General features: G+C 39.4%; 1 protein-coding gene across 1 annotated transcript; it reads right to left on the bottom strand.

Moving 5' to 3' along the window:
* Positions 1–1,182: 1,182 nt before the first annotated feature.
* On the bottom strand, positions 1,183–1,789 carry LOC145104654 (Calcium-binding EF-hand family protein). Its single transcript, XM_079041865.1, has one exon. The coding sequence runs from the start codon at positions 1,723–1,725 to the stop codon at positions 1,348–1,350; it is 378 nt and encodes a 125-aa protein (XP_078897991.1). The 5' UTR covers positions 1,726–1,789; the 3' UTR covers positions 1,183–1,347.
* Positions 1,790–22,209: the final 20,420 nt, after the last annotated feature.

The following is a 22,209-nucleotide window of genomic DNA, read 5'->3' as shown; positions in this document are numbered from 1 at the left end:
AAAATATAGTATAAGATATATATATATATATATATATATATATATATATATATATATATATATATATATATATATATATATATATAAAAGCTTACTTGATTATAATGTTTACAATTAACAATTCCATTATTTTCTTAGAAATAGTGCATTATTGTAGGTTAATCGAAACCCGAATGAGTTGACTAGAGGTAGTTATTTATATACTCTACGATTTTGCGTATTATTTGTGTCAGGTTTTAGCACGGACATCACAATAAACATTTTTCAGAGCTTTCTACATGTAACCTTCATATGGATATCTCATGTATCTCATTATTTTGATGAATTTCTGTACATATTAATGGTGAATTTGGACAGAAATGACAACCTACCAAATTGTTTCGGCCGAAAGAAAGTCAAAGTTCTGTAAATCTTGCACATCTATTAGTAACCTAAACAACGCAGAAAAAAAAAACATCAAACTCGTTGCAGAGCACATACATCTTTACTAGTTATTAGTTAACTTACAGTAACAGTGTAAGCATAAATATTTTATTTAAAATTAGCAATTTATTTTTATAACTCTAATAATTAGTTATAAGTAGAAATTTGGGTAGTAATGACAACCAACCAAATTGTTTCGGTTAAAAAAGAGAAAGTCAAAGTTATGTAAATTTTGCATTTCATTTAGTAAAAGAAAAACATAAAACCAGTTGCGAAGCACATACATGCATGTTTACTAGTTATTAGTTAATTTACATTAACAGTCTAAATATAAATATTTTATTTAAAATTAGCAACTTATTTTTATAACTTAATAATTAATTATAAGATTCAATAACCATTTTGTTTCTATTATTTTAACAAAACCATAAATTTATATATTGTACACTAAAGATATGATGTTTTGCAAGAAATAAAAAAAAAAAAGAATAAAAAGACACAAATAATTAATTAATGTGGTTAGTTCGGTATCACCTATATTCACGGACATAAATTGGTGAACTCTTATATTAGTTTTATATTAATATATTAATTGATTGTTTCAAAGTGATTATATTGGAATGTCTTATTTAACAAAAGAGTTATTCCTTCCATAGTTTTTTATGTAGAAGAAGATGTGTTCTAACAAAAAAACAACTATTAAACATATATTTATGCACTCGTAATTCAACTATTCTTTGTAAGTAACCACACAATGTATTATGTATATGTCATTATGCCAAGAAATGTTGCAACTAATTGGATGTAACTTTCTTGAAACTCCAAGAAAGCTGCTTGATGAAATACACGCCACTCTTAACAATAAATAATACATACCATGCATACTTATTTTACAACTAAAATATATAAATAACACTAACAATTTCAACATAAATTTTCATTATCTGATGATGGACGTCCAGGGGCTTTCTTGATCTCATCTTCAATGGCCTTCTCAAGCCACATCTCTGCATCTTCCATCATTTCTGGGCTAAGTCTGACCATCAGTATGCAAAACTCAGTTTCATTCAAGAACCCATCTCCATCAAGATCTCCTTCCATCACCATACCTTCTGCATCTTCCTTGCTCATACCTTCCATTCCCAGAAACCTTGAATTCTTTCTCAAACTTTCCGGTGATATCAGCCCTATCTTCTCGTCCGCCAGCAACCGAAAACCGCCACATAGCTCCTCCATGAAGGTGGCTATGTCTAGCTTCTCCGCCATCACCGGAAGTAAGTCTTGGTACCCTCTTTCTTCCATTTGTTTTTTTTTTTGGGTGGTGGGTTGGAGTTAGAAGAGTTAATGGACTTCTTTATAGCAATGTTTGTGAAGCATGGATATGACAAGACAAGTTGTCAATCGGGTTGGAACTAGGCAAATTTGGTTTTTGACCGTAAGTTTGTATTCCCAAATTATTGCGACTCTTTCAAATACAAAAATAAATTAAAATTAAAAGGTTTGTCTAGAATTTGAATTTTGCAAATATATATGCACTATTTTTAGAGTAACGGTGGTTTATATCTGTACAAAAAAAAAAAAAAAAAAAAACTAAAGTCGCACTTAACGATTACAAAATACACTTTTTATATTAAATATTTAGATTCAATGTAGAATTAAAACAGATGGTCTCAATCTGCTATTTTAAATTATATTATGTATATTTCTTTTGGTTATTGACAAAAACCAAAACGATGTGGTTTGTAGGAAGCTTCATGGGAAGGTAAGGTTCTCATGTCTTTTGGAAACATTCTCCAAATACATCATCTTCCATTGGTGTCTTCTTCCTTCTTCCTCCTTCCATGAACCTTCCAAGTTTATATAATTTCCATTTAAACATATAATATTTATTATTATCCATTGAAGTATATCGTCCTAACGATATATATGGAGTAAACTCGAGAACGACAGTTAGAATGGTGAATTCTAATGATTTATTTTCGTTAAGACTATTTTGCCTTAAAAATAGCTTTTCTCATCGCTACTAGGAAACAGGGTGATTTCCGATGATCTATTCGGTAGGAAAACAACGTTACCGACAGACATCCACAGACCTAGTATGTAGCACGGGGTAGCACGTGCTATTCTTCAAACTTCCGACATAATGTATTTTTTGAAAAAAAAAATTGGCATAGTGCAAATTTTCCGATGTGCTACTCCTAGAATATTTTTCTTGTACGTCGCTTTCGATTGAATATTACAGAAAAATATCCGTAAAAAAACGTGTGGGTAATTTTTATGATGGATTTACAACAGATTTTGTGACAACTAGATGACAAACAGTTCCGTCATTAATTACCACTACCAGAAAAAATGTATTTTCTGCTCACGACAGCCTTCAATTCTGTGAGGCTTTTACCCTAAACAACATGGTATCAAGCTAGGGTTCTTTCTACCCACTCCAATCACGTAATACGACATCGACGGCATTTTTTTTTTCTGCTGCATGCTTCTTCTTTGCGTCCCTGTTCTTGGTGCTGTTTCACCGTTCTCTCCTGTGACAGTGCACCACTTTGCTTCTCTACTTGTTCCTCTGCTGTACCTTCTCTGCTGCCCTGTATTTCCCAGATGTCTACAGTTCCTGCCTCTTCCTCCACCACAACTCCCTCCAAGCTAAGTCTAGTTTGTACCCTTACAAATGTATACAATCAATTTAGTTTTAAATTGACTGTTGATGGCTCGAGATATAAATTGTGGCGCCAGATTTTTTCAAACATGTGCAGAGGTACTCTTTCTTATGGTCATCTTTCTGGGATGAGGAATGGTTTTCAGTTGATGCACCCATCAAGTCGTGGTTTTATAGTACATGCGATCCCGGATTATTATAAATCATATCAAGTGATGAATGTACCGCCAAAGACCTATGGGATAGATTGGATGAATTCTTCCGGAACAACAAAATGTCTCGGATGCTACAACTACAGGACCAGTTTCGTAATACAAAAAAGGGCTCAAGTTCTATTACCGAGTTTTGCCACACTCTCAAGAATCTAGCCGATGACCTCAAAGATGTCGACTCCAACATCACAGAAATTGAGTTAGTTATGCAAGTATTGCGACAGCTACCACCATCCTACCACAGTATTATAGATGTCATCACCAACACAAAGCCTTTTCCTTCATTCCTTGAGGCCAAAAACATGCTCCTGTTGCATGAGTCTCGAGAGATGGCTTCCGATTCGCTACTTTACTCATCCGTATCTCAAAGTGCAGCTCTCTTTTCATCATCACATCACTCGGGAAAATCTAAAAATAGATGGAACAAAAACAGACCCAATGCAAGAAATGCTTCAAAAAATATTTCTCATGGAAACTCTATGGAACCGCAGCCCACTTTTGCTGGGATATTGGGTAATGCACCACCAATTCAGCCTCTTGCTGCTCGTGGTCACGCGGCTGCTGCCACTGGGAGTCCGCATCAGCAGGTAAACATGCATCAGCAGCCCCCTCCAGGTCTGCTGCCATTCTCGCCTTCTCAACAGGTGCCTCTTAGCTCTTATCCGCAGATGGTTTCTCCGCTCCCTATGCACCAGCAACCCTATCATCAACAACAGGCGTACACTCAACAACCTCCTTACGCAGCCAATCACTTTCAAGTCGCTGCTGGTCTTGGACATGCTTCTCAACAACAGTTCCAGCAGAACTCCGGGCAGTGTGCAACTTCCTATCCGCAACCTCCTTTCTCCGGTGGTGTTTCGTTTGGAGGTCATGTGCAGTCGGCTCCCCAGCAATATACAGACCTAGCATCAGTGTTTCAAGCCATGTCTATTCAACCGCCTCCTGACAACAACACTTACATGGACTCCGGTGCTACCGCTCACATGTCTTTCAACTCAGGTAACATGTCTTCTTTAACATCCTGTACTTCTAGATCTATCATGGTTGGTAATGGTGCTATACTCCCCGTCACTCATATTGGCCAAACTTACTTTCCGCATTCTCACAACCGTTTAACTTTAAATAATGTCCTTATCTCAAAGAAAATTGTTAAAAATCTTGTTTCTGTTCGTCAATTCACTATTGATAACTCTGTTTCTGTCACGTTTGACCCTTTTGGTTTCACTGTGAAGGACTTTAAAACAGGTGCATTCATTCAAAGATGTGATAGTGTCGGTGACCTTTACCCTATTGTTCCATCGCCGACTCCTTCTCTCTCTACGATTGTGTGTGTTGCTGTCTCTCTTCCTACCTGGCACAGACGACTTGGTCATCCTGGCTCCTCTGTTTTGGATTTTTTACATTCTCGAAACTTTATATCTAGTACTACTAATAAGCTTCCCACCTGTCATGCTTGTTAGATTGGGAAGCACTGTCGTTTACCTTTTTCATCTTCTACTACTAAAACAACTCATATGTTTGAATTGGTTCATTCTGATTTATGGACATCTCCTGTTTCTAGTATGAGTGGTTTTAAATACTATATTCTATTTTTGGATGATTTTACTCATTTTTTTGTGGGTATTCCCTCTTCGTGCTAAGTCTGAAGTGTTTGATGTTTTTTCTAAATTTCATGCATATGTTCAAAATCAATTTAAAACTACCATCAAACTTTTCCAATGTGATAATGGTCGTGAATTCAACAACCAATCCTTACTTACTTTCTTTGCTAACACGGGCATTAAAATTCGCTTTTCTTGTCCATATACGTCTCAACAGAATGGTAAGGCCGAACGTACTATCCGTACTATAAACAATATTCTTCGCACTTTCCTGTTTCAAGCCTCTCTTCCGCCAAAATTTTGGGTTGAAGCCCTTCTCACCGCTGTTCACACCCTTAATCTTCTTCCTACCACCATTCTTTCGTTTAAAACTCCTTTTGAACTTCTTTTTGGTCATTTTCCCTCCTATGATCATCTTTGTGTCTTAGGATGTCTATGTTATCCGAACCTCTCTGCTACTGCTGCTCATAAACTATCTCCCCGATCTTTTGCGTGTATCTATCTTGGACCTTCCTCTGATCATCGTGGACATCGTTGTCTTGATCTCATATCTCAACGTGTCATTATCTCTCGTCATGTCACATTTTACGAAGACCACTTCCCGTATTGTGACTTTCATGACAAGCCCTCTGATTCTGATTATGATTCTTTTTAATCTGAAGACTTCACTCCTTCTCCTCCTATGGTCACGGTCACTCCTTCCACAACTAGATCTTCTTCTAGTGGCTCATCTTCTCCTGTATCTCCCACACCTGAATCTTCCCCTAGTGAAGCGTCTACTACTCCATCCCCATCTCCTAACCCCACCCCTCCCCCATCTCATCCAATGCTCACTCGCTCTCGTACTGGGTCTCTTCGACCCAAACAGATTTTTAACATGTCTGTCACTTCGGACATCTCTCCTATCCCTCGTTCTACTGCTCAGGCTCTTTGTGACCCTAATTGGAAATCTGCTATGGATTCTGAGATGACTACTCTTCAGTCAAACCACACTTGGGAGCTTGTTCCCCCTCCCCCTCATGCCAACATAGTTGGTTGTCGCTGGCTCTACCGTCACAAGTTTGACAGCAAGGGTAACCTTGACCGTTATAAAGGTCGCTTAGTCGCCCATGGATTCTCTCAACTTCCTGGCCTTGACTTTGATGACACCTTCAGCCCAGTTGTCAAACCCGCTACCATCTGTACTGTTCTGAGCATTGCGATATCCAAAAATTGGCCCATACACCAGTTGGATGTCAAGAATGCCTTCCTTCATGGCGATCTCTCTGAAGAAGTCTACATGAAACAACCTCCTGGCTACATTCATCCTACTTTCCCTAATCATGTTTGTCGTCTTCGTAAAGCTCTTTATGGTCTTAAACAATCCCCCCGTGCTTGGTATCAGCGATTTGCTGTTTTTATTACATCTCTCGGTTTCACTAGCAGTCGTTCTGATTGCTCTCTCTTTACATATCACTCTGGTTCTGATCATGTCTTGCTTCTACTCTATGTTGATGACATTATCCTCACTGCTTCTTCCTATGCCCTCATCTCTAGCATTATCTCTCGTCTCTCCTCTGAATTCCTTATGTCCGATTTGGGTTCTCTTTCCTTTTTTCTTGGTATTGCTGCGTCTCGTACTAATGAGGGTTTGTTCTTATCTCAAACCTCGTTTGCCAAGGAAATTCTGTCTCATGCAGACATGTCCTCTTGCAATCCTTGTAGCACTCCCTCTGACACAAAATCTAAACTCTCTCCCCATGGTTCTCCTGTCTCTGACCCTACTCTCTACAGGAGCCTTGCCGGTGCTTTGCAATATCTTACCTTCACTCATCCTGATATTGCTTATGCTGTTCAGCAGATCTGTCTTTTCATGCATGATCCGCGTGAACCTCATCTTCTTGCTCTCAAGCGTATCCTCCGCTATCTTCAAGGTACTTTATCTCATGGCCTTCTTCTTAGACCATCTTCCATTGATTGCTTGGTCTCGTATTCTGATGTTGATTGGGTCGGGTGTCCTCATACTCGTCGGTCCACATCTGGGTTTTGAGTTTATCTTGGCAATAATCTAGTTTCTTGGTCCTCCAAACGTCAACATGTTGTCTCTCGATCCTCAGCTGAGGCTGAGTATCGTGGGGTGGCAAATGTGGTTGCTGAAGCTGCTTGGCTTCGCAATCTTCTTCTCGAGTTATCATGTCCATTATCTAAAGCTACGGTTGTATTTTGTGATAATGTGAGTGCCATGTATTTGTTATCTAACCCCGTACATCACCAACGTACCAAGCATGTAGAAATCGATTTACATTTTGTTAGGGAACGTGTTGCTATTGGTCATGTGCGTGTCTTGCATGTGCCATCGGCTCATCAGTTTGCAGATATATTTACTAAGGGTCTTCCTACACAGTTGTTTATGGATTTTCGGGACAGTTTGAACATTTGTAAACCCCATGCTCAAACTGAGGGGGTGTGTTAGTTTATATTGTTTTTATCTAGTCTGTATAGTGTAGGGGGCTTATTGTAACTATTTCATATATATATTTTCTGCTCACGACAGCCTCCAATTCTGTGAGGCTTTTACCCTAAACAACATCGTGAGTTCTTTCTGAGGGTATTTTGCTCTTTTACCAAATAAGAGAATGTAAGATATTGAAATTCTTCCAAGCTTGAAAGGAAAGATGAATTTGTTGAACATGGAATTAGATACATTTATTGGCAACCAAACATGTGATGGAATGGAATTCTGAATTCCAATTCCACCGTGAAGCATCACATGTTGTCCCTGTAAATGTAGAGTAAATCATGCTTCAATAAAAAAATATAACAAATGAAAGGATTTAATAGAAAAATATTGAAGGTTCTTAGTGTTTGTGTTGTTTAAATACTATTGTGGGCGGAACACGTATATACATTGGAATATCTTACATGACTATTCATAATAAACCATCAAAATATGAAACAAAAGTTAACAGAAAATAGAAGTAAACACAATTTCAGGTTCCATTCCTTCATCGATTGGGAATTGTAGCAGGTTGGAGACTGTTGGCTTAATTCAGATTCTGGGACAAAAAGAGTCCCAGGGGTATTTTTGGAATATTTAGTTTTTAAACGTTTTTGAGTTATTTTAGGAGTCTAACTCTTTTAGTATATACAGGGGGTTAAGTAGAAGTAAATGTAACTTTAGTTTTTACACTCTTGTTTCTAATCAAGCTTGGTGAACAAGCAATTTTCCCAAAACCGTTCATTCCCCTGTTCTCGTTTCATTCTTCCCTGTTCCCTGTTTCTGTTTTGTTCTTTCTCTATTCCAGTATTACTAGAGTGCAATTCTGAATTAAACCTTGGTGTATAAGGTTGTATTCACAGGTTACAACTAATATTTGGTATTAGAGCTTAACCAGGTATAAATCAAAGGTTGCAATCCCACCATGGAAGGTCCCAAAGTTTTTTACCCATCCTGTCTTGGAGCAACTATGCAGCCTGGGCAATAAAGATGAAAGTCTTTATGCAGGATCAAGAAGTATGGGATGCTATTGATCAGCCCAAGAATCCTCATAATACAGTTGGCGTCAAGAAAGATAAGTTGGCTCTTGTTGCCATTTATCAAGGGATTCCGGAAGATGTGCTGTTAACAATTGCGAAGAAGCAAACAACAAAAGAGGCATGGGAAACACTAAAAGTCATGTACATGGGTGCAGAAAGAGTCAGAACCACAAAGGTCCAGACATTAAAAGCAGAGTTTGAAGTTTTGAAGATGAAGGAATCAGAAATTGTGGATGATTTTTCTGCAAAGATCTCAAACATAGTTAGCAACATACGAACTTTGGGAGACAACATGGAAGAATCGTATGTGGTAAAGAAAATATTACGAGCCGTACCATCCAAGTTTGTTCAAATTGCTTCGACTATAGAGCAGTTTGGAGAATTAGACACCATGACTGTTGAAGAGGTTGTTGGGAGGTTGAAGTGTTATATACTAAAATGCTTCATTGATAAATAGTGAGGTTAAACCTTATATAAATAGGGATACATAAGAGACCTAATCTAAACCCTAAAGGGCTTGGGCCTAAACCCTAATCACTAACATCTCCCCCGCAGTTGATCAGAAGGGGGACGATTAAACTGGAAAAACATAAAATATAACATAAATGAAGACAATGGCAGCGACGGTGGCAGATCTCTAACGATGACGGCTAACAACAATTGCTCGTTGGAGAATGAGAAAAAAGAAGCGGCAGTCAGCGGCGGTTCCTTTGTATAAGAAGAGAGGAGCGGCGGCAGCGACGATCATCAAGTCGGTGGTAGAGGAGTCTAAAGAAAAGCAGCGAGAAAGAAAGATGGCTCGAGCTGCGGCGGACGAAGCCTATTCCAACTGACTTAGAAAATAGATCTTAAGAAGAAGCAAGTTAAGGAGAAGGCAGAAAGCTTAGAGGTAGGAGCCATCCGACGTGGAGACATAAGCAAACGAGGTAGTAGAAGAATCCGATGTAAGAGCTCTAGTTTGGTGTCGGCGACTGTTTTATTATTTAGGAGGAGAAAAAAAACAAATGAAGGGAATATGAAGCATAATGAAGGCACCTCCGACGACTATGAGAGAATGTCGTCGGAGGTGGAGGGCGGCGGTAGCGGGTTGTGGTCAACAGTAGGATTTTAACCTAGAGCTCTGATACCATGTTATATACTAAAATGTTTTATTGATAAATAGTGAGGTTAAACCTCATATAAATAGGGATACATAGGAGACCTACTCTTAACCCTAAAGAGCTTGGGCCTAAACCCTAATCACTAACATGAAGGCGCGCGAGGAGAGAATCCAAGGGCAAGGTGAAGTTGAAGAAAAGAAGCTACTTCTTACACATGAAGAATGGTCTAAAAGATGTAAGAAGAAAAGTCAAGAGCAATCTCGTTCTTCCAACAAAAACAACAGTGGGAACACCAACAACTCTCGAGGAAGGGGAAGAGGTCGTGGTAGAGGTGGTGGTTCGGGATACCGTGGAGGCCAAGGTAGAGGCGGAAGCCACCAGCATCGAGAGAACACACGAGGGAAATCTGAAAATCAAGACAAAAGCAAGGTGCAATGTTATAATTGCCAAGGACATGGCCATTATGCGGCTGAGTGTAAAAATCCTCGATGTGAAAGAAACACTGAAGCAAACCTAACTCAAGATCAGCATGACAATGAACCTGCTTTGTTATTATTTGCATTACATAATGATCAAGCAACAGGAGAAGTTCTGTTAAATGAAGAAAATATAAATACCAAACTAAAACCATCAGGTGAAGATTGTGACATCTCAAATATGTGGTATCTTGATAATGAGGCTAGTAACCACATGACATGTGACAAAACAAAGTTTTGTGACATAAATAAGGCTATACAAGGTTTTATGAAGTTTGGAGATGGTTCAAAGGTACGCATCAAAGGAAGAGGTTCCATCAAGTTTCAATGCAAAAATGGTGAACAACGAGTACTCCCCGAAGTATATTACATCCCAAGATTGTGCAATAACATTACAAGTCTTGGACAACTAGCAGAGAGGGGTGATCAAATCATAATGCAAGGTTTGTTTCTATGGATTCATGATGAAAAAGGAAGATTACTTATGAAGGTAAAGCAATCTCAAAACCGATTGTACAAAATTATGCTAAATCAAGTTGATGCTAAGTGTTTACTTGGAAAAACCCTTGATCAAACTTGGAGGTGGCATGAATGATTGGGCCATGTCAACTTTACAACCCTAAAAAATATGTCTGATAAGAACCTGGTTCAAGGGCTGCCGAAAATTGAAAATCCCACACGAACTTGTGAGGGTTGCTTAATAGGTAAGCAAACTCACAAGCCATATCCGAGTCAAGCAAGCTTCTGGGCAACAAAAAGACTTGAGCTAGTACATGGTGACCTTTGTGGTCAAATATCACCATCCACACCAGCAGATAACAAGTATTTTATGCTTCTAGTAGATGATTGCACTAGAGTGATCTGGTGTCACCTATTAAAAACCAAAGATGAGGCTTTTCGTGTTTTTAAAGAGTTTCATATTAAAGTAGAAACCGAAACAGGTGATAAACTAAAGACTTTCTGTACCGATCGTGGGTGAGAATTCCTTTCATCGGAATTCTCAAATTATTGCAAAGAAATCGGGTTAAGTCGACAATACACGACACCATACTCTCCACAACATAATGGGGTTGTGGAGAGACGCAATCGTACGGTAATGGAAATGGTAAGGAGTAACCTCAAAAGCATGAACGTACCAGAAGTATTATAGGGAGAACCAGTGTGTCATGCCGTCTATGTTCTAAACCGTATAACAACTAAAGCCCTTGGAGATTCAACACCTTACAAATCTTGGACAGGAAGAAAACCAAACATTGAACACTTAAGGGTTTTTGGGTGCTTAGCTCATATGAGAACAACGGGTCCTTACCTTAAGAAGTTGGAAGATCCTAGTAATAAAATGGTGCATTTAGGCATTGAAAAGGGTACAAAAGCATATAGACTTCTTGATCCAGATACAGGGAAAATTTGAATTAGTAGGGATGTAACTTTTGAAGAAAACATACAATAGGAATGGGACAAGGCAGCAAAAATCAAGTTTATTCCAGGTGTAACCCTCACAATCAATGGAGAGTTAACACATGATGTATTTGAAAATGAAGACGAAACAGAACCTACTTCGGAACAACTTGACACAACATCTACTTTCGAGACTTCATCAAATTCCCAGCCATGGGATCTGTCAAGCGACACCCATAGCTCAATAGAAAGTGATATTCCAGTTAGATATCGCTCGCTAGATGATCTGTATGAAGATACCGAGCAATTATACTTTATGGCTGATGATGAGGATCCCACATCATATACCGAAGCATGTGTAAAAGAAGAGTGGGTTAAGGCGATGAAGGTTGAATTGGGTGCAATTGAAAAAAATAAAACTTGGAAGCTAGTAAACTTACCACTAGGAAGAAAATCCATTGGTCTTAAATGGGTCTTTAAGCTAAAACGAGATCCAAATGGAAAGATATTGAAGCATCAAGCAAGGTTGGTTGCAAAAAGCTATGTGCAAAAACCCGGAATTGACTTTGATGAAGTGTTCGCACCTGTCGCACGTTTAGAAACAATACATGTCTTGCTTGCTTTATCCGTTAAAAATAGATGTATTGTACACCATTTAGATGTGAAATCAGCATTCTTCTATGGTAACTTAGAAGAAGAAGTCTATGTAACTCAACCGGAAGGTTTTGTTAACCGTGATCAACCGGGTAAAGTGTATAAGTTGATGTAGGCGTTATATGGTTTGCGCCAAGCTCCTAGAGCTTGGAAGTCACAATTAGACAAGTACTTGAAGCAAATTGGTTTCAAAAGATGTCCACAAGAATATGTTGTTTACACAAGAAGCAAGGCCGGAAAATTACTAATAGTGGGTGTTTATGTTGATGATTTAATTGTTACAGGTAGTTATGGTGATGATATCAAGTATTTTAAGAAACAAATGAGCATGGAGTTTGACATGAGTGACCTTGTCTTGTTATCATATTCCCTTGGTATTGAAGTAAGTCAAACTAAGGATGAAGTTACTTTAAAACAGTCGGGTTATGTAAATAAGGTGCTTGAAAAGGCTGGAATGCAAGAGTGCAATCCTTGTAAACTTCCATTGGAACTCACAAAAGACGAGGAAGGAGAACCGATTAATCCCAAGGAATACAGGAGCATTGTTGGAGGATTGAGGTATTTGACTCATAATCGGCCCGATATATCATATGTTGTTGGGTTGGTTAGTCGATTCATGGAAAGACCCACAAAACAACATTTGCAAGCTGTTAAACATGTCCTAAGGTACATAAAAGGTATTATAGACTTTAGCTTGAAGTACTCTAGGAGTGTTGGTGAAGACACAATAACAGGTTACACAGATAGCAATCTAGAAAGGGATGTGAATGATAGGTGGAGTATAACGGGTATGACATTTTACCTAAATACAAATCTGGTTACCTGTACTTCACAGAAGCAAAAGTGTGTAGCTCTTTCATCATGTGAAGCAGAGTTTATGGCTGCTACGAGTGCAACTTGTCAAGGAATTTGGCTAAGGCGTTTGGTGATGGAGCTAACCAGAAGAAACATCGCACCTATGATGTTACGTGTGGATAACAAGTTAGCCCTATACTTGATGAAAAATCTTGTATTTCATGGTCGGAGTAAGCACATTGATACAGGATATCATTTCATACGTGAGCGTGTAGAAAATGAAGATGTTGTGGTCAAGCACATAGGCACCAAGGAGCAACGAGCTGATATACTCACAAAGTGACTTGCAAGAAACAAGTTTGAAGAAATGAGAAGTATGCTGGGAGTAAAGAAAGTGACGAATTCTGAACTAGGTGGAAATTTTTGGCTTAATTCAGATTCTGGGACAAAAAGAGTCCCAAGGGTATTTTTTCGAATATTTAGTTTTTAAACGTTTTTGAGTTATTTTAGGAGTCTAACTCTTTTAGTATATATAGGGGGTTAAGTAGAAGTAATTGTAATTTTAGTTTTTACACTCTTGTTTCTAATCAAGCTTGGTGAACAAGCAATTTTCCCAAAACCGTTCCTTCCCCTGTTCTCGTTTCATTCTTCCATGTTCACTGTTTCTGTTTTGTTCTTTCTTTGTTCCAGTATTACTAGAGTGCAATTCTGAATTAAACCTTGGTGTATAAGGTTGTATTCACAGGTTACAACTTACAACTAATAAAGACGCTCATGCTTGGTAATAATATGTTGATTGGTACATTGATTGTTACACTAAATGTTGTTTCCAACCTTACTATTTTTGATGTTCATAACATCAGCTAGAGCGTAACATTTGTTTTAAGGTGGGAGTTGTATGAGTTCATCTATTTACATCTTTTTCTCAACCATTTCTATGGTGTTCTTCCTAGTGGTTATCCTTAATGATTGAAACGATCAATAGGTGCTCGCATAATTTCATCCAATGAAGTCAAAGTATTGTCTAGTGCAATGTTTTACTTCACTTTGATCTTCCTTTACCCTTTTCACACATGCCTGTAAATTTTAGTGAATTTAAATTAATAATCATGTTACTAATATTTACACACATAAAGATGAAAGATTATAATTGTATATAAAAAGTTAATTTTTCTAGTTATTTATAGATATAAATAAGCATAACCCTAGGTTGTGGAATCGTGTCAATGACCTAAAATTCATAATTACTAAAAGAATCGTAATAAATCACTTGTTAATCACAATAGACCTAGCAATGCATTTCTAAAATCATTTAAGAGTATACCATGTAAGCTGATTTTAAGATGAAAAAAATATATCATTTTTCTTTAAAGATTTATAAAAAATCAATTTTAGGCCTAATAAACTTGATTCTTCCCTAATAAAGCACCTATACTCGATACTCGACGAGAGGTGTAATGCACCAGGAGAACCTAAAGCTTATAATATATTCTTGTTATTGTTGGTAAATTTAGTGTTATAAACATATTTTAGTGTAATTATTTTTAATAATGAGATAGGACGAGCTCCATTTACTAACCGAGCTTGAAGGTGCGGTGTGCACACTCGGTGTGATAAATGTGAACTCGGGAATACATGGGTCCAGGGGCAGTGCCCCTGGGTGCAGGGTTCCAAGGAGCTGCATCCCCTTGACAGGGTCTAGGGGCAGCTCCCCTAGCGGGTTCCAAGGGTTGAACATCATGATGATGTAAGTATCGGTTATATCCAATAACTACCATGTTTTGGCACCATTTTGGGTTTAACCAATTTTAACTACTTTTCTGTGAAGTATAAATCAGATGTGGATGTTCCAGAAAAGGGTTGAACCTTCATATATTTGAAATTATATCATAATTTCTCTATCTCACTAGAACACATCAAGCAAGGTATTTTGTGGTTTCAATTCGAATTGGTTTATACTGGGATTATCCCACTTCTGAATTCATGTACCCCGAAAAAAAGGGACGAATTACAAAATTCAGAAAGTGTTTGATAAACACAATCCTTCAATCTATCCAAGTCTACATTTATTGTTATTCTGATCCTTTAATTTTCTAATAGTCATCACACCTCATAGCACTGTATATAGGTCAAACCTGGAAACAATATGATTTTATGAATCGTCAACATTTCTTTTAAATTAAGCATGATTGGAATTAGAGATAGAATGGAACGGCTCATTCCATTGAAATAAAAAGAGCTAAACCAACCATTCCTCAAAGAATGTACTTTGTTAACGTTCATTACTTAGCAAAAATGTGTTTCTTATATTTCATTACGGAATGGAATGTAAAATTTTTATAGAATCCATTTTCATTTGTATATAGAGAAGAGTTGGATAGAACCTGTGCTTTAGAAATACTTGAATGGTTCCAATGTTGACTGAAACATATTATCCAACTGATGACATGTAACACCCCGACTCCCAGGTACAAGTTTTAAAGCATTATATACATATTTATGGACCTACTCGACGAGTTGTTTTCCCCCAACTCATCGTGTAGAGGCGGGATAACCCGCGTGGATTATTGGATCTACTCGACGAGTCGGAGGACCCGGACTCGACGAGTAGGAGCTGGGAGATGAAACCCTAATTTTTAGGGTTTGCACCCTATTTAAAGGACCTTAAGTTCCTTCCTCCAGTCCTTTACCACCCCCTTGACGGCTAAGAGAAACCCTAATCGCTATTAACCTTGTTCTTGAGTGATTGTGAGACTTAAAGAGTGATTTTGGTGCTTTTTGTGAAGTATAAGAAGCTTGGAGCAAAAAGGAGCTTGTGGATCTGACTCTACTTCATCTTGGCATCATTTTGAAGGTAACAAGACATTACCTTGGCTTATCTTTAGCTAAATATCTTCATGTTTGGGTTTAGGGCTATCTTTAGCACATTTGGGAGTCATTTCGAGTATTGGGGCAAGATCTGAAGTTGTAACTTCAGATCTGGACTCCCCTTGGTCCCTATAGCTATAAAGTTATGAGATTTGGCAAGCTTGGGCCTTTCCCTTTGAGTTAACCTTTCCCTTAGTCTAGTTTTGGCATTTAGGACCATGCATGAACGTAAAGTTTGCAACTTTACGTGGAAACCATGTCCTAGGAGATTGGATTTGCAATATGGAGCTTTGGGTGGCTTAAAAACACATGTATAAGTAATGGACTGCATGAACTCGATGACTCGCTTAGCCGACTCGGCGAGTCGGATGAAGGTTGCACGTATTTGATTATGCATGAACTCGGCGAGTCAATAAGAGGACTCGACGAGTCAGTTAGGGCTTTCCCCGACTTCTGGACACATATGGACTCGACGGGTTGGTTGGAAACTCGGCGAGTCAGTTAGGGTTTTATGACTTTATAAAGTTCTTAAGGAACTCGACGAATTGCTAGCTGCACTTAACGAGTTGGGTCAACATGGGTTGTTGACTTTGACTATGACCAAGACTTGACCAGTTCGACTTCTGGGGGTATTTTGGTAATTTGGGAATTTATGGAAGTGGATCATCGGTGGATGTAGGTGTTGGACTTGGAGCTGCATTTGGTGGAGTTAGACTTTATAACTTCGAGCTACTTGTGAGGTGAGTTCTCCTCACTATATCAAGAGGGTCTAAGGCACCAATGTCGGCCCTTATCTGATTTGTATCCGGGTTTATTGCATGATATGCTTACTGATTTACATCCTGGTAGTTAGGATGGTGAGATGCTTAGTGACCTGGTAGGTCGGTATCCTGGTTTATAGGATTATGCTATGTTAGTGATCTGTTAGATCGGTATCCTGGTTATAGGATGGTTGCTATGTTAAGTGATCGGTTAGATATGTATCCTGGTTATAGGATGGTTGTCATGTTAGTGATATGTTAGATTTGTATGATTATCTGTACATGCTAGCTAGCGTATGATATTTATATGCACATGTTAGTTGGATTGGGGGATTGGGTTGAGGCAGGTCCTGCTTTGTGTTGTAGGTGTAACATCCGGACTTTCGTACACCTTAATGTGTGTTGCATGAGTGGACTCAACGAGTCGTGAGTCCGACTCGCCGAGTAGGGCCGAGTTGCCATTGGGGATTTAATGAATGGACTCGACGAGTCAGAGAGCTGACTCGCCGAGTAGGTGCTGGGCAGAGAAACACTAATTTCCCGGGGGTTGGGGCCTATATAAGGGAACTTATAGCCTCATTTGCGGCTCACCTTCATTGAGAGTAAACCCTAACGTTCTTTTGAGCTAGAGAGTGTGAAAGGAGCTAATTTTGGGGTCTTTTGGTTCATTTCTTTTGAAGAGGAAGGGAGGATTCATCACGGAACAAGAAAGGGGCCAGTGGATCAATGTTATTTCGTCCAAGAGCTTCTGGAGAAGGTAAAAAGTTCCCACCTTTCTCCATGTGGTGATTAGATCTCATGTTTTGATGAATAGGGCTTTCTATCACCTTTTTGTTGAGATATGGGTGCATGGAGTCCCTTTCTAGGCCTAGACTCCAGATCTGGACCTTGTGAGGTCCAGAGGGTCCAAAGGCTCAAGCTTTATTCAGTCACTTAAAGAGTTATTGTGTTTTGGTGCCTTGTTGGGGCATGTATTGGCATTATGAGCCTTATATGCCATGTTTGAACGTAAAGCTTGCAGCTTTACATGACAATCGACCCTTAAGATGGTAGATCTAGTGTTTGGAGTGATAGATATGCCTTAAATCGTCTGAATGAGGAATCTGATCGAAGGGACTCGCCGAGTCCATGGCCTGACTTGACGAGTCGGTGAGGGTTTGTCCCGATGGGTTTGATTGTGCGATAACTCGGCGAGTTGGGGGTCAACTCGACGAGTTGAGCTGGACTTTCTTGAGCATCTGAGGAAACAAGGGGACTCGACGAGTCGCAAGAGTGCACTTGACGAGTCGGGTCAAACATGGACTGTTGACTCGTGTTTGACTTCTGTTGACTTTAGGGTTTGGTCAACATGGGTATTGGAGACCATGGAGGGGTAAAATAGTCTTTTACCCAATTCGAGAGTTAGATAGAGAAGAATAACATTTGGTTATTGAGAGTCGGGAATCGAGTATTAATTAGAGATATATACCATATGTGTTAGGCAGTGGCTAGTTCAAGATTCGAGTTCGAGGATAATTACTTGCTACTTGCAATGTGAGTCTTCTCACTATACTTACCTTGAGTGGTACCTTTGTGTGATTGAGCTGTTTATTGTGATTATCTGTGTATTTGATATTCTGCATTATGTCTTTGTGATTTATGCTGAGTATTGTTATTATGAGCTTACTGAGTTGGGACCGGAGGGTCCCTCTGAGACACATTGACCGGAGGGTCCCTCTGAGACACATTGACCGGAGGGTCTTATCGAGTTATAGCCTAGAGTGGCTAATGAGTTGTGTGTGGTGTTTTGGGGAACTCACTAAGCTTCGTTCTTACCGTGTTATGTGTTATGTGTTTCAGGCTTTTCTCAGGATCGCGGGAAGGCACCGGCTTGATTGTACACACCAATGAAAGAGTTATGTTTTTGAGAATCCTGGATTTTAACCAAAAAATTATGGAGTTGTGAATTGTAAATTTAATAAATGAGATTTTTGTGAAATGTTTTATGAGAATTATGTGATTTTAAATGAAAATTTTGTTTTGAAAATTTTCGGTGATACAAGTTGGTATCAAAGCCTTGGTTTGAGGGATTCGAATGCACCTTCGGGTAAGTCTGGACTCAAACTGAGGATTTGAGAAAAGTTTTCAAAAAGAAAAGGTTGTTCTATAACAAGAGTTTCTAAGAGAAAAACGAGAAGGAGCAGTGTCTACAATCAGCCAGAGCCCGAACGGTGATTTCCCAAATACCTAAAAATTGTTTACTTTATGAGATATTATTTATGCATGCTAGAGGATAGGCTAGGTACTTCATGTTAGGGCTAGAGATGCCTGATTTGTGATGCCTTAGCCTAGGGATTGTTGATATATGTTATGTGCCTTGAGTATGTGTTGAGTAAGAGTATCTAGCGGGAATCATTTAGAGAAGGAGTTTTGAGTCGAGAGATAATCTAGGGGAGATACCTAGATGACAATTTGAGGAGCCTACTGAGAGGAGTGATTACATACCATGAGAGGTGAGACAGTCTGAGTTGAGTGATGCCTTTGAGTTGTGAGTAGAGCAAGTGGAGTTGTGTGCTCGAGTGGCGTGTTAGTCTCGGTGGAGATTATTCGATGCCCGAATGCTGCTTGCTTTGTGCTTTGTGGAACTCTTGATAATGGGAGTTAGCTACCGAGTGAATATGACGATATTCAGGAGGTAGATGACTGCATTATAAGGAGTTCTTCAACAGCTGATGACATAGAAGTGTGAGAACCTAGGGAGTGTTTGTAGTCAGAAGAGTATGCTGATAGGAGGAGAGTATTCGTTGGGTGGCGACCCAGTATGTCGGGATTGGTGATCGAGAATGGTTGAGTAGCTACTTACGAAATCTGGGACGATCTGTGTGGAAAGTATAGGTAGATGTGGCAGGTAGTATGGGCCCGTACTACTGAAAGCAGAGGACCAGTACTCGAAGCAGGGAGAGTTCCAGAGGTTCTAAGTAGCAGATTGAGAGGAGATAACATGGTTCGGGTACCATGGTTCATAGCAAACTAAGAGGAGATAACATGGTTCGGGTACCATGATTCATAGTAGATTGAGAGGTTATAACATGGTTCGGGTACCATGATTCGCAGCAGATCGAGAGATGATTACATGGTTCGAGTACCATGGTTTGAGGCGGTCAGTGCTTCTGGTTTTACCAGTTATCCCGTTGTTTTTATTAGACTGAGATCAGATATGATAGAGTGTGGGGCCTGAGGGCCATGTCGAACGAGTTTCAATGGAGCATACCTTGAGAAGGAAACCGAGTTAGTTTCTAAGATATTTTTGGTGAGATGCCAGTTGGAGTCGCAATACTCAGGGATGAGTAGAGATGGTGCTTTATGGAGGATTACGGTCTGAGTTGAGCAATCAGCCGATAGTGGAGACGTCACTTTCGATGACCAGAGTTGTGCTATTTCCTTTTCCTGTAAGAAGCAGAAGAGCCATTGAGTTTTCAGTTTCTGAGTTTGAAGGTAAACCATGTGGGGTAGCATTGGTTGCGATCTTTTACTGGAGTATCTGGGCAGTTTGTCTACCGCAAGGTAGTATTATAGTATGAAAGGGTCAGCAGTGGGGACTGAGATGGTCAAGGACAAGGATATACCCTATTTGAGTATAGTAGGGCATATGTAAGCAGCAGTGTCGGTGATCAAGAGGATCATATTGGGGCGGTGACTTCCATTGTCTATGATGGATATCGAGTGTGGGGGGTGAGGTCTCTACTATCATAATAATTCTCATGATGGGACGTTGGTTGAGGAGTCGAAGACGAGGAATGTGATAGTTCATTAATTTTCAGACTAAGAGTTATGACTACTACGTGACAGTTGAGATGTCTGGTAGTGTGTTATTATGAGATTGAATGGGAGACTGGTCGAGGAATCAGAAACGAGGTGCGTAATAGTGCATTATTTCCATATTAAGATTCAGGATTGTATCGGGACAGTCGGAGTATCCGGCGGTGTGTCGGTCTGAGGCATTCAAGATGACTAGAGGCAGTCACGTTGGGAAGTTTTCGAGGACTTTATCTGAGATTCGGGATGGTTGGAGTTGCTTTGTCCCCATCTGGAAAATCATCGAGTGTTCTGTGGTACATTCCAAGAGTAAATGTAATGTACCTGGTGAGACAGTCTGTAGAATAGATGGTTGGTGTGCCAAATGGTGATGGTTCGATCCCTGAGTGGGGGAGAACCGGGTATTTTATTGAGAGTATCAGAGGTTTGTTCAAGAGCGGTTAGAGGACTTGATATAGTGACCTGCGGTGCAGATACATGAGACCAGGGTTATTGGTAATCGAGGTGAGGTGCAGAGCGAGATAATGCATGTTGTACGTGTTCAGGAAGGAGTGAGTGTGACATCCCCAAATTCACGGCCAGAAAAGACCGGTTTAATTTATGCTTTTAAAATAATTTCAGAGTAATCCTTTGATTAAAAGAGTTGCGGAATTTGTTCCCAAAACGAAATATGATAAAATAAGAACCAAAAGCATAAACGGCACACTATAAGCCTTACAACAGTTATATTCACTACAGGCCTATAATCAAAATATATTGATAAGTCGTTCAACTTATGCTCTCGCGCCACTACCTGTAATACAAAGAAAACTGAGTGGGTCAGGATTGGGAGCCTGGTGAGCATATAGGGTTTTCAACCCACAATAAATAAATTTATTAATTTCACCAAACAACAATAACCCGATTACCCATTCCCGTTATCCTCACTTTACGTCCCTAAAACAACTATCACAAGGGACCTAGTCTAAGGATTTTCATCGGGGCGACAACATTGCTTTGGGGGTTTCCCAACAATTTATGTCAAATAAGGCAACCATGTGGGGGATGGAGTACAGCAAATGAACACCCAAGCTCATTAACACCTACAGGTTGCGAGCCTGCTAGCGTTCCACAGGACTATCTAGAAAAGTCTGTGGTCGTCATCCATACTCCGCTAGATGACTGGATCACAATAACATCGAAGCCTCTCATCATTTTATTTCATCACACATCAACTATCTACTCATGTTTTACCCAACATAGTTGTAGATAAAAATACATATACAATTTAATTTATTTAAAAATCTGTATAAATCATTCATTCATCATCCATCTCAAATAAATAAACAATATATAATCACATAGCACGTATTTTATAAAATACTTCATATCTATGTGTAAGATGAAAGTGACTATACACTCACTTGATTTAACGATAATCGGGCAGCACCTCGTTTCCTAAAACGATCGTTTTCGATGAAACCGGAATGTTTTCTCAAAAATCGGGCTTCACGTGGGCAGAGTTTCGACTCGAAAACTCTTTTTCTCGGGATCTTTGGGGTGTCGGGACTCGCTTCGGGTCTCGGGATGATACTGGGGATTCGGGGGTACTTCAAGACGGCTAGAGAGAGTATCAGGAGTGAGAGAGTGAAAAAGGAACAACCAAACCCGGCTGTGTGACAACCCGAAACTTTTATTCTGTACGCTTGGTCAACTTTATCAACATTGAACTTGATTCCGTTACCTTTTAACGCCGTTTAAGATTTAGTTTAAGTGTTCTAAGCTTGAGTACAGCCGGGAATGAGATTAGAAATGAGTCAACAAGTCGTATAGAGACAAAATCGGGCCATACACCCTCTTGAGAGGTGTGTACGGCCGCACACATGGGTGTGCGGCCGCACACCCATCTCCCAGCCGCATACTCATCCCTATATATATATAGGGTGACCCCTTCACTCATTCCTTT

Source organism: Lactuca virosa, chromosome 4, assembly GCF_052849685.1.
Source record: "Lactuca virosa cultivar CGN04683 chromosome 4, Lactuca_virosa_CGN04683_v6, whole genome shotgun sequence".
NCBI classification, from domain to species: Eukaryota; Viridiplantae; Streptophyta; class Magnoliopsida; order Asterales; family Asteraceae; genus Lactuca; species Lactuca virosa.
Note: the sequence above shows the minus strand (reverse complement) of the source record. Positions and strands in the feature narration are given on the sequence as shown.

What these genes read in the sequence shown, in the direction of transcription:
- LOC145104654 (XM_079041865.1), bottom strand. Translation starts at nt 1,725, where the DNA reads ATGGAAGAAAGAGGGTACCAAGACTTACTTCCGGTGATGGCGGAGAAG.